At 38.8% G+C, this 17,251-nt stretch overlaps 1 protein-coding gene across 1 annotated transcript in view; it reads right to left on the reverse strand.

Moving 5' to 3' along the window:
* The window catches only part of OPRK1 (opioid receptor kappa 1), a 31,509-nt gene extending 14,645 nt beyond the window's left edge, over window positions 1-16,864 (reverse strand). Inside the window, exons 1-3 of the mRNA XM_012571983.5 lie at window positions 16,491-16,864; window positions 15,678-16,004; window positions 2,121-2,473 (exon numbers count right to left, since the gene is read on the reverse strand). Coding sequence (XP_012427437.4) covers window positions 2,121-2,473; window positions 15,678-15,937 — 613 coding nt within the window. The 5' untranslated portion in view covers window positions 15,938-16,004; window positions 16,491-16,864. The remainder of the gene's footprint in view (window positions 1-2,120; window positions 2,474-15,677; window positions 16,005-16,490) is intronic.
* Window positions 16,865-17,251: the final 387 nt, after the last annotated feature.

The raw sequence follows: 17,251 nt of genomic DNA on the forward strand, positions 1-17,251 counted from the left end.
ATACACTTCATATCCTTACTGGCAATATGAATGGTTAATTTTATACCTTTTTTTTTTTTGATAGCTGAACAAATCTTCAGCAATAAAGGCTCCATTAAGGCCAGAGCAAGAAAATTTACACAGATGTAAAATTTATTTTAGTGGAAAAATGTATCTAAAAGGACGCACCTGGGAGCAATTCTGAGCTGGATAACAAAATGGATTAACTGAGCACAGTGAGGGAACCTCAAGTATAATCACTTTCCATTTGCTGTTCCGTTGTTCCTTAAATGTGAATCCAACAGAGGCCCTGAAGCTTATAAACAGCAACTGTTTTAACCAACATGACATAACGTTTCAGGCCTGAGCTCCAGCTGTCAGGCAAGGGGAGCATCCTCGCCTTTCCACTTCAGCATTTATCAGGGCAATTCATGAGCCCACCAGACAAGGTAATTGACACTAAATGCTCAAGAGAAACTTTAGATCAGACAAGCAGGGAGGAACAGTAGCAGCTGACAAGCAGCTGCCAGTATTTCCAACCTCATTTAGCCCAGCTGTGTTTTGTATTACCAGTCTCTGTTTCATAAATTATAAAAAGGGCTGCATTCATCTACATGGTGTGGAAAAGACATTTAATCATTGCTGGCCTCAGAGGAGCCCCTTGATCTAAACATGCTGCTGACACTGAGTGACAGAGATATTCCATTTGTTGACCATGCTCCAACAAAACACCTGCCTGAGCCAATATCCCATGGCCCTCAAGATTTCGTATGTAGCAAGACATTCTTCCAAATATGCCTGAAGTTAATGTTTCCCCAGGTAGACCTTGTTTTATAGAGCCTGTCAAAACTTTACTGGGGAGAAGAGCTACAGCACTGCAAACCAAGACATGTGATCCCCCAAAACACTGAAAGAAGAGCTTCCAGAGGACTTCACTGTCACCTGCATAACAGAAGACTAACAGCAAGAACAAAATCTACATATCTTCAGCCAAATCTATCATCCCTTGAGCAGCTGTTACTGAAATGATTTTTCACATTGGTCTATGCCAAACAGCTTAACTTACTGCATTTATTGTCTGCCAGATGAAACAGTGCCCTTAGGTAAACATTTGTCTCTGGAGTGAAACCTTTCTAAATAGAAAACATTGATAGTGCAGGAACTTATGAATAATTTTTCCAAAGGTTGTTTATATCTCAAACAAGACTCCTACCAGACAAATGTCTTGTATTTTATCCAGCCATCTAGTAATGGGATGAACCCATCCCAAGGACACTATTAGAAGTCTCCAGCTTTTTGAAGACACCAAGATGCCCCTGCACTGCACTTATACCTGTGGGTATGAAGCACATGTGTGGGAAAATGCTTCTCCCTCTTCCTTCTCAAGGAGGATCTCAAAATCAGATTAACCCCATAGCAGGGTAATGAGTCAGGGGCTACAGGGGCTAAATCCACTGTCCATGGAACAGACATTTCAAGCAAAGCCTATACATGGCCTGCATACAGTTTTCATTGAATTTGTGTTCTTGTAGCTGTTTCCCAGCCATAGCCTGAATTTCCATTTCCTGTGACAATCCTTGTTCTCAGCTTTTCCAGGTTTCCATATAGATTCCCATCCTTTTTAAAATATGATCTTGAGATATTGTCATATACAATTTACCTTAATTTTCTCTCTCCAGCTACTGATTTTTCCTTTCTTGACCATGCCTTCAAGTTCTGTGAAGTGGCTGGTGATAATAAACTTCCAAGAATTCTAGTTTCTGCTCTTGGGACTTCACTGGAACTACTCTCACAACACCTACAAAAAGAACCTTAAGCCCACATTTCAAGTCTCAGCCTAAACTGATTCTAGATTTGTCCATTGAGATTAAACTCCTTATAATTTTCCCCTGCTGTCTGCTTGTAGTTTTTGATGGTCTCATTCTAGCACAGGCAGTGCTCCAAAATACATTTTGTTCTTTTTTTTTGGTATGGGCATGTGACCTTAAATTATTTATATGTTGTACTGCAATGCTCCACTATATATTTCTAAATATCGGAATTTAGATGTAATTTTCAAGAAGGAATAAAATAAGGTTTGAACCTACAATTTATTGTTAGTTGAGAAATAAAAAGGCTGACTTTTGAATGCTCATACTCACCTTCCCTGACTTTGGTGCCTCCAAGAACTATTGCTGATATGCCAACAGATGAGGACAGCAGCCAGATACAGATGTTGATTATCTTTGCTTTGAGAGGTGTACGAAAGTCCAGAGCCTTGACAGGGTGGCACACAGCAATGTATCGATCAACACTCATCATGGTGAGTGTGAAAATGCTGGTAAACATGTTATAATAGTCAATAGAAATCACTATTTTACACAGCACGTCACCAAAGGGCCAGGAGTTCATCAGGTACTCGGTGCTTTGGAAAGGCATGGTTGTGGTAACAAGGGCATCTGCCATAGCCAGGTTGAAGATGTAGATGTTGGTTGCTGTCTTCATCTTTGTGTACCTGCAGAACAAAAAAAGTAAGGCTTTATTACTACAAGATATGATTATGTCCATTCAGATAGGTAACAGTTGTCAGGCTTTGGCATAGTTGGGATTTTTTATGTCTTTTCTCATCTGTGATAGAAATGCACAAAAATGCAAGACCCTTAGGATAAAAGTTAACACAGTTTATTCAATCTCTCAGCCCCTGTGTTAGCAGTTAGAGCTATTCGCCACAGGCAAAACAGGTATATGAATACATTTAATCCAGTTAGACAAATTTCAATTCTATTTTCTCAAATCCCGCTACAAGAAAATATCGGTCTTAAATTTGAAAGTGATCAAAATGGCTTTTGTTTCCTTTTTTTATAGCTCTCTGTCAGTGATAGTGGTATTTCTGGGTTTGGTTTGTGGAATAAACTCTTATCCCATTCTCCAGAAAGAAAATTAGTTAATTGCTATGTCTACTGGGCCAGACTGCTTCTTATATGATAGTTTGTCTTCCTTGAATTCACTACAGTGCCAGCTGACACAGTTGTAGTCATTTACCTTCCTTGCCAATTTCTTCTCCTTTCTTGCCATCACTTTTTCCCAGTCCTCTCTTTTATAACTGATAATGTAAAAGATCACAGTTGTTTAAGTAGCATACCACAGTAGGGAAAAAACTGTCATAGCAGTATTTTTTTTTCTGCATTCTTTAATTTCATCAAAAGTAAGCCCTTGTTTTGTCCAGTTGGTAGGAACCTCTGCCTACATAGAAAAATAGGATCTGATTTTTGAGGTGACACCCTGCTTTGTTCAACCCCAATGACAGTTTTGGAAGACAGCCTGTGGATGACTGCCTCCCTCTCTGTAATGGACACAAAGGATGTTGGAGAGACTGCTTACATGGGAATTTACCTACCACTCCTTTCTTCAATGCTTCTCCTCAATACTTGTGTTTGTTCATTGCTGTTGATTTATCATTTGATTTAATGAGATTCTCTTTCTCAAAACTGCTTCAGTCCCATATTTTGAGTGTGTGTACATGTAACACACATAGAAACACACATAGCTACATTTTGCTATATGTCGCTAATAATTTACAGTGGAAATATAAGATTCAACCACTTTAGTCAATGAACAATAGCACAATGTGTCTATTGCCTTCAAAATTTTGATGTGTAGAATAAAAAATTATTTTTAAAAGAAATTAAGCAGTACTGTCAAGTTGCACCCAATATGTAAACTAGCTATTAAAAAAAAAAGTGGGCAGGAATTTCATTTTATGACCAATATGAAATGTTAAAAAAAGCATTGGTTTTTTTAAAACATTCTAATCAAGACTTATCAAGGAAGTAAAGCCAAATGGTGGTTTGAAGCAAAGAGAAAAGAACTTCAAGGGGAGAGAGAATACATCCTTCTCCCTCACATACTGAACCACAAGTCAGAGATGGGCTTCAGCCCCCCAGTAGATCAATCTCCTCAACAGACCCTTCAGGAGAAGAGGTATTTTGTCCTGTAGGTCATAATACAGCCCTTAAGGCACTGTTCAAACGCAAATACAAGTCCTTACAGCTAGAAAAAAAGCAAATATAGGACATATTAACAGACAAAAATTTCCCTCCTGGTTAAAAAAAGAAAATAAAAAATACCATCTTCAAGTGTATCTCAACAGTAAGACCAAACAAAAGTTCACTAAACACTCAAAACTCTCTGCTAAAATAGACTATTTTCCATTTAATTACATAGAATAGTAGAAGAACAAATTTACTTCTACAGACAGCCCTGATGATATTTGGAATTGCTCTCTTGTTCATATTGCAGTAAAAAGACTGTGGAAAGTTGGAATGGTTGCATAAAAAGTACTAAAAATAAAAGAAGGGACTGGAGAAAATTCTTTGACTAAATTAAAGAGCTGAGCACATTTAGTTTATCAACAAGAACACCAAGAGGTGACTTGATTACAGTGTCTTAAGACCTTCACAGGAAGAAAATAACAGGTACTGAAGAGTTCTTTCAGACTACACAGAAAAGCATAGCAAGAACAAATACCTAAAACTCTTAAGAGAGACAAATTCAGCTTAGAAACAATGACAGCTGTTTCTTTTTACAGCTAAGGTGATTATTATAGGGAAAAAGAAAGGAGTAATTTTTCTATCCACTGATGCCTGCAAATCAAGATCTGTTGCTTTACAAAGGGTTTGCTTCAGTCAAATACAAGTTAGTAGACTTAACACATAAACATTCAGAAGAAATGTGATGACCTTTGATAAGCAGAGGTGACACAAGTAATCACTCTCCCGAATTATTATATCTGTAGATCTTTAAAAGCTTCGCCAAGGGTTTGGATAAGGAAAGTTTGCTTTCAAAGTAAAGTATAAAAGAATATAAAGAATATATAAAAGTATAAAAGAATTAGCTTGACCCTTTTTTCCTTTAAGAAAATCAGAAAACTGGGAGGAAATATCTAAGAAGATTTTATTAGCCTTGAAAAAGCAAATATCCAAGTCTTTATATCTCACATTTCCCATTCCCTGCAACCTTAATTCTATTCTTTAATGTGTGTACCATTACAACTCAATATGCTATATTTTCCCAGCACCCCTTTCCCTTTTCTCCTTCCTAGCCTTACAGTGGAAGAATAACAAACAAATGCTGTAAAGTAGGGCTCATAAACAGCTTGATTACTTTTGCCTGGAAACACTGGCCTGTGTATAAATGTGGTATTGGCCTTTAAAGTTATCAAGCAGTATAGATAAAGTCATGCATTCATTTAGAAGTTTATAAAATTCAGAAATGCCTTTGAGAATCTGGACTCAATCTTCCAAACTGCTTTGAATATTTTAAATTAAATACCTAAAAATTATTAAATGCCTACATGCCTCTGAAGACATGTGCTTTCAGGTTCAACTGAAAGTCCAGATAAAGTAACAGAGTGACTGCTGTTGCTGTCAGACCATTTCAAGTGGACCCTAATAAAGTCCACAAGATGAGGGATTTTCCTGCTTTCCTACAACTTGTTCTATTGCACCAAAACATATAAGGAAATATGTTTTTGTGGCCTGGGGTTTTCTCACCATGCTCTCCACTCACTTGAACAAAGTTTAAACAGCGATTGTCTAATGGAATCTTGTCTTCCTTTGTAAAATTAAAATTCTTGATCAAATATCTGAATTCATTTAAGTTAAAAAAAATTCTATCTGCTTTAATTAGTTTAGCAGGACAGATAATGTAAACCTGGACATAATTGCAGCATAGGTGGCACAGTAGCAATTAATAACATTTTCTTAGTGTCTGAAGTACAAGTTTCAAAGACTATTATAATATTTATAAACTATGGCTGTATAGAGTGCTCATGGGAAATCCCATGTCTAAAAAATAACTTGTTAAATACAGGGACTTCTTAAGAGAATGACAATATTTCTGATACTACATAGGAATGGAAAATCTCTCTTTTAAACCAGGTGCTAGAATCTAATTTCAAGTAGCAGTAAAAACTCTGATCACTTAAGCTGGTGGATCTCAAGCCTGCTTGTAAAGTTATAGGCAGGCCTCAAGCCTCTGTAAGCTAGAAACTAGAAGATATATCAAAACTGCAGAAAAACAGTCAAGATGAAACACAACACTTTCATATGGATGCTTTTTTTTTTTTTTTTTTTTTGTGGGTATGTGATGAAATTTTTAAGGAGCAAGTTTGCAATTATGTCTATTTACATGCCAAAAGTAAAATTCTGAAAACTATTAGGCATCGTTCACTTTCCAAAAAATGGAAAGTTCTTTGAGGTTGACATTAGACTGACCACTAGAAATTTTCCCTCTTTCTCAGTTGACTCATCATTACTGTTCTTTTCCCTCTGGAGCAGAACATGCTTTTAAGACAAGCTTTTAAGTAAATAAGAAGAAATCACACCTCCAGCCTATGCTATCAATGAAATTGTGGTAACAGAAGAAGGAAGCATGCTACTAAGATTCTGGTGTGCTTTCAGAAAAAAATCGGCAAGTAATGCCCCTTATAGTAATTATCTCAAACAGAGGAGAGGACTGTGATTCTAAAGTACACTGTAACATTAGAATAGATGATAAAAGGTGAGAAAGAGGCTCTGGTCAAACTTTTTTCATGTGACTGTAATAGGACGAAGTAATGAAATGTTCCCTGAAGTGTGAAATGAGGGATGGAGAAGAGAGCAAAACTAACAAATATACTACAACATTCTCCAGTTGCAGAGGGAAAGTACAAAGGCATAAAATACAATGAGAAATATCAAACAGAGGTTTTTCACAGATACCTGGGTAAGTGAATGAAAATTAAAGCTAAAGCACATCTAAAGCAAATTGCAAAAATACCTATCAGCAGGATGCAGGCTCTGTTCCACTAGGTTCCTCTAAATGAAGTATATGGAGATCAAGCAGCTGGAAAGCTTAGTTAGGAAAGCTCTAAATCTCAAGGCTGTATTCTGAGTACACTCACTATAATACTGCGTCAGAACAGGAAGAAAAAAACCCAAAAAAAAACAGTCCAGGAGGATCTATTTCAAACCCTTACCATGTCGAAAGGATGGCTTAGCTCCCTCTTGGATATTTGTAATCCAATATAAAATCTTATGCTAATATGAAACTAAGTCTAAGGTAATTTAAAGAATATGAAAATGAATATGCTCTAGTTTTTATGTTTGTATTGGGTTATATGACAATTTCATATTTTAAATTGCCACATTTTAGCAATAGAGAACGTCAGATGACACATTAAATAAAGGAAAACCTTGTAACTGCACATATTTAATGGTTACCTGTCTTAATCATCAAATCCTTTAAGACATGACAAAAAATTGTTGTCTACAAAACTATATCATGAAGTGGAATTCTCTTTACTAATAAGCATCTAAAGACACCAATTTTAAAGCAGCTCAAAAATGAAAAGCATAAATTTGTCTTTTATTCTTCCCCCAGAGAGCATAATCTATGTGAATGTCAGAAGGTATAGTTAAAATCCTTACCATTTTCCACTACCATTTCTTCTCTGCACTAGCCATAAACTGAACCTGAACTTGTTTTTTCCCTTAGCTAAATAACCAGGCTCTGAATTATTTCAAGTCTACTTATATAGTGGTCAATATGGAAGAAAATTCACTCAACAAAAATGTACTAATCTTTCTCCTATGATAAAGGCTTTTAATATTTTTATGTGAGCTCAAGAGTCTCTCTTGCAAGAAACTGTAAAATGGTAGGAAAAAAAAATACAGTGAAATTTTTGCTTCCATGACTTTGATAGGAGAGGTCGGAGGTCAAGGTGCTGTGAATCACTGAGGCTTAAAATGAATCCATGAGAATGCAAAATTTCACAAAACTGGTACTTTATCTAAAACCATTATGTTTAATAATATTATGAAAGAGCCTGGACAATGAGCTTAGACTACGTACCTGATTTTTTTGCTCTCTATTTGTAAGTAGAGATGAATACTGACCTTGTCAAGCAACTTATCGCTTGACAATAAGTTGATTGTCAACTTATTGTTGACAAACTTATTGATTATTATCCCTTGAAAAACTTAATGCTGCAGATGTTTCCCAGTGACCAGTCATGCCATGGGGAGTTCCCAGGGTGTTATACAGAACATTCTAATCCTTTTTACTTGTCACAGGTACATTGCTGTAGTGAACATTGAATCTCTGTGTAACATCCACCTTTCCACCTTTCCTGTTATTCTTTTTTCTTGGAAGAATTTTTTTTTTTTTAATAAAGGGCATGAGCTCCTTTATGCCTCCTTTATGCAAAGTGCTTCCCATGGGTTTATGGGAGAGGGAATCGAGTAGAACAGAGATTGTCTGGCAAGGAGAACAAATCTCATTGCTAAAGGAAACAGGGATAATAGTCCCAGGAAAATATTTCTCAGAGGTTTTCTTTCCTTGTTGGAAGCAGACAACAGTTATTGAATGTTTGCTTCCCCTAGATGTTTCTGCAGGACAGAAAAAAGGAAAGAGCTCAGAAATCATTCAGTTGGGGGTCTTGGGGTATGGATATCACTCTTCTTCCCCAAACAATGCACCTGGTGTCCATCTTGCCACAGGGATGAATAACAGCTGACACAGCTGGGAGTGTTTTATAGAACAACTACACACTCAGATGTGTGGAGACCCAAATTTCTGGTAAACACTCCCATAATAAAGTTCAGTGGGAGACAAGGGACTTGACTCTATAACAAGTATAGGATTATGTGGTAAGGCAGCAAATGCACATATCAGTAATGAGCCAGTCAGGGAAAAGTCATCAGTCCCTCTTAGGAGGCAGCTGAGAGACTTTCTCTGGACTCCTCCCATTTATCTGTTTTCCTCACCTGCCTTAGGGAAGCCCACAGCACAGACCAGCTGAACACATACATTCCCAAAGGAGACGATTCAAGTGAAATGCACAAAACTTTAAGTCACCATCAACAGAAGAGCACAGCTTGTATCTTCCATGGTGAAAATATTCTTCTCCTGCCCACTTTGACAAAGCAGTCATTCTAAAAGGTGAGTCTAACAGTAAGTCCTGATGCAGTCCATCATCCAGCGGCATGGTAAAACAAAACTTTTCTGAGTGTGAACATTAAATGAACATTGAGTAGATTGTCTGAACTAATCCTACCATGCAGCTTCTCATCTGTCACTACTCATCCTTGAGTATTCACTACGCATCCTTGAGTAGCCAGTTGCCCAACAGTAGCCACAGTGGCTGGTCTACCAACAATGCAGTGGGAAGTGCATTTAGCAAACATAAAATCGTCTGTGTTCCACATGCAGCACAGATAAATTTGGGAACTCTAGACATTCACTTTTAATGTGTTGCTGACTTCTGGAGCAGAGATGAGCAGCTGCATGTTACAAAGATGGGTTGGTATAAGAAATGAAGAAAACACAAAGGTTCTGCTCATTTTCTAACCATGAATTTGCAGAAATTCATACACTGAAGAAAATTGTCTCCTCATACTCATGAAAATAACACAGAGGTTTCATTGAAAATAATGTCTCAAAACTGAAAACAGGAAACTGCCTGAAATTAATTTTTACTTCCATGAGGACTAGAAGGTGACTCTAATGAGCTGAACCCTCTGGATTTAGGAGAAATAAATATTTCAAAGGTAATTCACAGCCTGGCATGACAATTTCCCAATAGAACCATGCCAATTTAAAGCAAATAAACAGATAATATTTTGATGTTATCAAAATCTAGTATTAATTTCAACCAATATCTTAAATCAATTTAATTTTTGTGTACTTTTTTTAAAAAGTGCCGTGCACTTTTACATGTTCTTTATTTATATCATTTTTACATTTTGTGGAATGCCAGCATGATCAGACATCCCTCTTCCAATATCTTTTTTGCATCTGTACACACCCTTTCCCTACAACTAATCCAGTTTGTGCACTCATGCCTGTCTGTGGACAAAATTATATTCCTGCTGCCTTTTCCTCATATCTTTCTAAATTCACAAAAGAAGATATCAATAAGAAAAGCACAAAGTCCACAAATTCTTCCTTAAGGAGAAGAGCATAGATTCCTCACTTTGAGAGAATTATGTGATATTTAGAGATGAGGGGACCAAAATGGAGACCTGAAGTATATTTCCTAGAAGTGTAGCTGCTTTTTCTTCGGAAAGGAATATGTACCTGGAATCATAACTCATCTTGGGAACCCATCTGCTTCAGAGAATTTAACTTAAAGGGACAATTTAATCACAATTTAGACAGTAAGAGTGAGCAAGACAGAAAAATTATCTTCCCCTGTCCTTAATGTGTCTCAGGAATCCAAATCACCCAGTTAAAAATTTCCTGTTACAATATTCTTTTAGCAAATTCAAAATCCTGTCTCAGAAAAAAACTAACTGAAAGGTCCCCACTCTTCCCTCATTTCTTCCTCTTCACCAAAGGGGCTTAGCCAGCCTGTGCCCCCAGCACCACCTCCTCACTGTGCACCCTCCTTGTGCTTCCTCCAGGATCATGAGCTACCTACCCACCATTCTCCCATCTGACAACAGGAAAGTTATCTAAAGCTTTCTGCCTTGCCAGCAGCCAAACTTGAAAGTTCTAAGTTTTCACTTTCTTCCAGTTCAAAAAGGTTCTCTGTAATTCATCTGCTTCCAGACACTGATTCCAGTTATGCCTTTCTCTGAACTAAATGATTACCTGGCTGTTAGCCCAGCGGAAATGTCTGGATGGATACCAAATTACTTTTCAGAAGCCAAACACATTATTCGCTACAAGCTATAGCCTCTCTTTAATACTGTCTGTGGTAAATATTCTTTTCAAGCCTTTCCTCTGCTCTCCCTGCCTATTTTCAGTATCAGACTTTGTTATCACAGCATGACCATGAATTTGGTTTCTTGTCAGTTTATAAATCCCAGGTCTCACTTAGTCACTGTCTAGCTGGGTTTTAAAAGTATTAGAAATAGTAACATTTTGTTTAAATGGTCTGTGCTTTCAAAACCATCAATACTTTTCTATAAGCCTGTCCTCTTTCATGTTTCCTGCTGCCTTGTTCTCTGTGCCATCTGTAAAAGCTTTTGGTAATGATCACTCTTCAAAGTTGTGATGGATATGTCACGTTTGAACTAACACTGCAGAACTGATCAAAATTCCCTCCATCCAGTGAGGTAAGGCTAAATGCTCTTTGAAATCTATGATGAATTGCTATCAATTCATTTGATGCCTCTCTGCTGGCAGTAGTAAGCTGTCAGATTTTTGATTAGCAAAGAAAAGGTTAAAAGTCTTAAACTTCACAAAATATAGTACAGTTCACCCTTTGCAGTTAGCAGCCAAAACCTTTTATTTTTGATAAAAGAATGAAATCATTCAAACTGCCAGAAATAGGGAGCAGGTAATTCAGTTAGGTTGACTCTTCTGGAACTTAAATTTTCATTTCAGAACATTTTTTTTTCCAAATATAATTTAATAGAATTAGGACAATAATTTAAAGCAATTTAACAAGTGATCTTTTGATGGTATCAAAATCTATTATTAGTTTAAACCAATTTATTTAATCAATTTCATTGTTATGTACTTTATAAAAAATATATTTTCATTTTGTTTGGAATGAATTATGAAGAAATTTTTAAAATAATCTGGAAAGGAGTCAATTTTATATGGCATTTCTTAATACACTCTTCCCATTATGTAAAATGCTGTTCAGTTCAATTAATATAAGAACAAAAATGTATCAGTGGTAAAACATTTTCTTCAACATTAGACTAAGCAGAGAATTATAAGGTTTCTCTTTTCCCTTAGGAATCAATCTACATATCTGTCTTCTTAAAAATTCTTGAATGTAGAAAATTATTCAGTTCACTGAAAGCTTGAAAGATAATTTTGAAAGAAATACAGGATTGACTCTTTGGGATCCAGTTGATATCAGTTGGTCTCAGTAAATTACTTCAGGAACAATAGCAGTAAGATAAATACATACAAAAAGTGCATCTGGAGAGGGTAAGAGAGAGCATCTCCCAGAGTTTTGTCAGAATATGTTTATGGTTTTGATAGGGGCAAATCCTAGTTAAAGCTGTAATTTTAGTCAGGAGATTTTCTTCCCTACAGCTGTCACAAGAAACTACCATCTTGCTTACAGCCACAACTAAATTTGAAAGAAAAAAGTCATGAGGTAAGAGGAATGGAGAAAAAAGCCTTTTTGTTTCCAAGGATAAACAGGGGCTTTTATCCTCTTCAGCCAGCTATTTTACCTCCAGAAATACCTTATGATACCTCCAAAGTAAAGATAGTCTCAAAATAAAAATTTTGGGGTTGAGGTAGATTCTGGTAAGGCCAAGAACCACACAACTGTAGAACTTTCCTCAGGTGAGGTCAGACAACTTGAGCAGGTATCTGCAAACCCATTTCATGTTTCCCCTCCTCCTCTGCAGGGGAGGACTGCGCTTCCCGCACAGTGCCTGTATTTCCCACCACTACAAGAGGCAATGTGAACCTTTTTTTCCTCTTCTTTTTCTCTTACTGTCTCCCCAGGACAGGCAGCAGCCACAGGCCAGCATTACACCCCAGGTGCCATGGCTTGGCAGGGAGTGTCCAACCTCCCAGCTGACAGCAGAGCCCCTTGGGATGGTGCGTGTGCTGCACAGCTGATCCGAACACGGGGAGATTTCCTGCAAACCACCCACACTGGGACAGCCAAGTGCCATGGGCAGGAAGAGTGCCAGTCCACTGTCTACTCAACACAGAGCTTTTTCTGCACATTAAAAAGGATCATTCAAGTGTGTCTGAGGAGCCCAGGGTCTTTACAATAGACCTGGTCTTGCTCTGTTATAAGCTTTAGTGGTCAGACTTTGGCTTTTAAATCTAGCTTTTGCTGTGTGTTTAAAAACAGTGAGTGCCAGCAGCTCTATTTTACATGTGAATAAACCATGAAGTGACCTCATCAGGACAGGAAAAAGTATTGAAGCTTGATAGAGAAGAATCCAGGTCTACTGATAAATGGTTTAAGAAGCCATGCTGTCAACACTGTACTAAAGGACCATTCACAGTCAGACTTCAGCACAAATCTCTCCACACAGGAGCTGTATCAAACTCAGATACTGAGTCAGGAGTTGTACATGTGATTGAAGTGGCATTCTCTTGTTATTTTTCCCCTGAGGGAACTCTGAGTTTTCCCTCTCAGCAGAAAAACATCCCACCAGACCTGTAAGAGATTTCATTCACCCAGCACTCCATGCACAAGCTGCTGAGCTGCTGACTCACTGGTGTCCATGAGCTTCTTTAGCAGCCCTTATGCAGAAGTAGCAAAACCAGTCCTGTAGTGGTAACAAAGCAAGGAATTGGCCAAGGCCTGCCAATACCACAGGCTATGGCTGAATTTGAGCCTGTCTCTGAGGCATTTCAAAATTCTCAAGTCTCCTAAATCTACCAGAGTATTGACATTTCAACACTTTGGTTGAAAGTCTTAGAACACAGGGGGGTCCTTTTTTTGTCACCCAAAAAGTGACCCAAAAAGTGATCCAGTGTCAGGCCTAGAGTGTCAGGCAGTTGGGCTAGATAATTGTTATAATAATTCCAATGGAACTATTCTAACAATATTAGACATTTAAATGACCAAAGGGAGGAGTCATGCCTGCCTTGCCTGCCTGTCCAGAGGAGGTTAGGCGGAGGAGAGCAAATCTGGAATTCAGAGTTGAGAAGCAGCAGCAGCAAAGGGCTTCAGACAAAGTCTGTACTCAGCTGGAAGGTAAAAAAGAGCCTCAGTATAACCCCATCTCACTTAGAGTTGTGGCACGTGGAGGGGGGGTATTGTGGGATGGCTGGGGGATAGGATCTGCCCCTCCCTTACCATCTTCTTTCACAAACTTCCCATGGACCTTGTCTTTCCTCACAAAAGGACATCACTGCAAGGTGCATTGTTTATGGGTCATTAAAATCCTTCCTGAGACACAATCATGCAGAGAGTATATGTGAAGAAAAAATGAAAGGACATGAGAGGTTTGGAAAAAATGAAGAAAATAAATCTCTTGCACAAACATTTGAAATATTTCAAGACCATACGAAAATTTAAAACTGTTGGCTTGTGTATGCCTGCACTTCAGCTAATGATTCTATCAGTGTTTAAAGCATTTGCCACACATAAAACCTATGGGAGAAATAAAAGGGAAAAAAAAAAGAAAATACCAATGGATGTTTTGTCATATTTATTTATTTTTTTACCATGTAATCGAGAGATGGGCCAAGAGAAAATTCAAGGAAAGGCTAATGTAGGAACTAGAAGGAAAGTGAACAATAGCTATCTAGAGCCTTACAAAAATAGTCTTAGGAGGATAGCAGAAGGAGAGAAAAAAGCAAATATATATGCACCAGTATAATCCATACATGCTAACTTCTAGGGCTAAGTTTGGATTTATTTCCACTGCCCAGGCCAGTTAATCAGCTGTCTTTGTTACTGACTGATGGCTTAGAAAATCTCTGCCTTTGCAGCTGTGTGACTGTCAAGTATGGACTCTCCCTTCTTGAAAGAGAAATACAAAAAGAAATTAAATCTCTACCCTGAATGAAGGGCAAAAGGGCATGTAGGGGTATAAAAATCTCAACATCACAAAACTGGAGCCAACCACTTTTTCTAAACTGATGACAGGCATCTCTTTTTATTGCACTGAATAGTAAATTTATTTTCATTATTCAAGAGTATTCACCTGATTATAACTCATCTTTTTGAAATACCTTATCAACAGCTTCAGTGTTCCTCATCATTTCCCCTCGTAACAAGTCTGACAGTTACTTTATCATTCTGCAATTGCTTGACCCTTATCATGCAACCCTTACAAAAGAGAATCCCTTTTAATACCTCTTTTTTTTTCCATGTACAAGCTGATTTCATTGCAGCAATGAATACTCCATAGTTCTGGGATTTTTTTTCCCAGAAACTTTATCAGAATTCAAATAGGCTGTGGAGAAAGAGTCCAAAAAGTTGCATGATTTCAGTGCCCTGGATTGTTCATTATTACCCTGCTAAACAGCACTGATCAAGCATGCTTACAGATTGCAAATGAAAATGACAAAGAGAGAGAGGAAACACAATGCAAACTAAAATATTCACCGATACACAAGTGTAAGTGCAAGCATAAGTGTCAGTGCATTTCACCAAGTGGTTTAGTTTGAAACCTTCACTAACACAGACACAGAGCTTTCTCCTCTTTCCTGAAAAACAATGGAGAAGATATTTCAGCACTTTCTCTGCTTTCTTCAATTCAACACCAACAACTGGAGTTAAACAGTGCTAAACAGAGAAAAAGCATCCCTTGCTTTACATTAAGCTGTTCTTCTTTATAATTTACTGGCTTTCCCTCCTCTCTTGTTAAAGAAAACATTAGGTGCCCAGGCAGAGATGTATCAGTGTCCACATGACAGGACACATCAGCTGTCCCTCGGGCTCTCCTTACAATAGAAATAAAAGCTGCCTTGTAGAAGTATCCTTCTTTCACTCGAGCTTTTTTTCTCTCGGATGCCAGCAGCATCTCATCCCTAGAGGGCAGCCAATGAACACAGCTCCAGGCACAAGCACTTTCCCTCAGGCTGCAGGATTTATCACATTTAACCAGCTTGTCCCTTCTCTCTCTAACACAAGTGCAGGAAAACCACTGTGACTGACAAACTTTGGGTCATTTCAGTTGCTTTTTTCCAGCTCCTCACGGTAGGAAGCAAAATCCACCCCCCTTCCCCACCCTGCCAAACCTAGGGACAGTCTTTTGCACCTCTTCCAACCGGTACCCAGAACCTCTTACCTTATGATGACAAACATGACCAGGGAGTTTCCCACCAAGCCGACAACGAAGACCACAGAGTAGACAGCAGTGATGATGATGGGAATGGCGGGGGAGATGCTGGTGTGGTTGTGCTGGCCGTCCCCAAAGACCCCAGTGGCATTGCTGTCATAGTCTGCCCAGCCCGGGAGCCAGCTGCTGCTGGTGCTGGGGGGCCGGCAGGGCCCTGGGGAGCAGGTGGAGTCTGGCTCCTCACGGAAAATCTGTATGGGGGCATCCATAGGGGTACAGTCCCCAGGAGGGAGGGAGGGAGACCAGGAGGGATGCACACAGCAGGAGGCAAGTATGCTGGAAAGAGGGAAGAGAGAGAAAGAAAGTATTTTTACAGACACAGAACATTAAGACCTCTGAAACTTTTATGTGTTAAGGGGAGCTCTGCTCTGATAGGGACTGTAATTTGCCAAGCAGAGTTTTAAATAAATCACATTCATATTAAATTATTTCAAGTTTTACATCTTGCTATGTAATGCTGCTTCTCCAAGTGCACAAGGAAAGTTTTCCCCTACTTTCAAAGGTTGCATAGTGAAGCAAACCAGATGGGAACAGCTCTGATCCACTCCCACACTTTAACCCTCTCTTTCCCATCTTCCATATTTTAAGTCAAACTCTATCCTAACAAGGGCTCCTCATTGCCTAAGCTCTGCTATAAAGGGGAAGGAAACAGAGAAACCCACAACCTCTCTGCGCATCTGCTTTATCATCCTGTCCTGATTTATTTTTCCCTGATCCCATACCTGCTTTCATAGAAAAGACACATTAATGACAAAAAAATACCTTTCAGTCCAGGAAAAGAAGCGGAGTCCTCAAACAGGTGCTCTTTGCGGGAAAAGAAAAGAATAAAGCCGCTGTGCTTGGCTCCTGGGAGTGCCACTGACCACCTAGGACTTTTGAATGTGAGGCACCTGCGCCCTCAGAGAGGCGTGCTGGCAGCAGAGCCGGCTCCCAGGCTGGAGCCGCGCCGTGCAGCAGCAGCTGCTGCTGCTGTTCCAGCTCCCACCGCTTCGCCTTTTCTCTCTCAGGCTCCCTCTGCCTCCCTCTCCCTCTGCCAGGGCTCCAGCAGCACTCTGCACTGCTGCACACGTTCTCCACCGTCTCTGTCCCTGCAGCTCAGACGTTCACATGACTTCTTTCTAAACACTAAGATGCAGATAAATTTTTTAAAAAGCAAGAAATAAGTTCTGTTATGAATGAATGCTTATTTTAATACACTTCTCCAAGTTTTCTTTCCTCAATTCTCCTACACTCCCAGGCCTCATGAATAATCTGCTTTTGCCTTATTGAATCCCACAGAATTTCAGACTAGTAGACACTGAATAAAAGAGGAATTTTAAGTTTAGATGCCTTGCCTGGTCCATTAGCTCTTTCATACCTGGACTCCACAACTGTGTGTCCAAAACATTTCTCACTGGATAGCTGTGCCCCTGTTCCCTTGCACCTGCAACTCCAAAGTCAGAAGCTGGCTACCAAAGAAAAGAGGGGCACCCTAATTACTGTACAGATCTTTTCAAGCTGTCCCAGACCATGTGAGAAGCCCA

Source organism: Taeniopygia guttata, chromosome 2, assembly GCF_048771995.1.
Source record: "Taeniopygia guttata chromosome 2, bTaeGut7.mat, whole genome shotgun sequence".
Taxonomy (NCBI): domain Eukaryota; kingdom Metazoa; phylum Chordata; class Aves; order Passeriformes; family Estrildidae; genus Taeniopygia; species Taeniopygia guttata.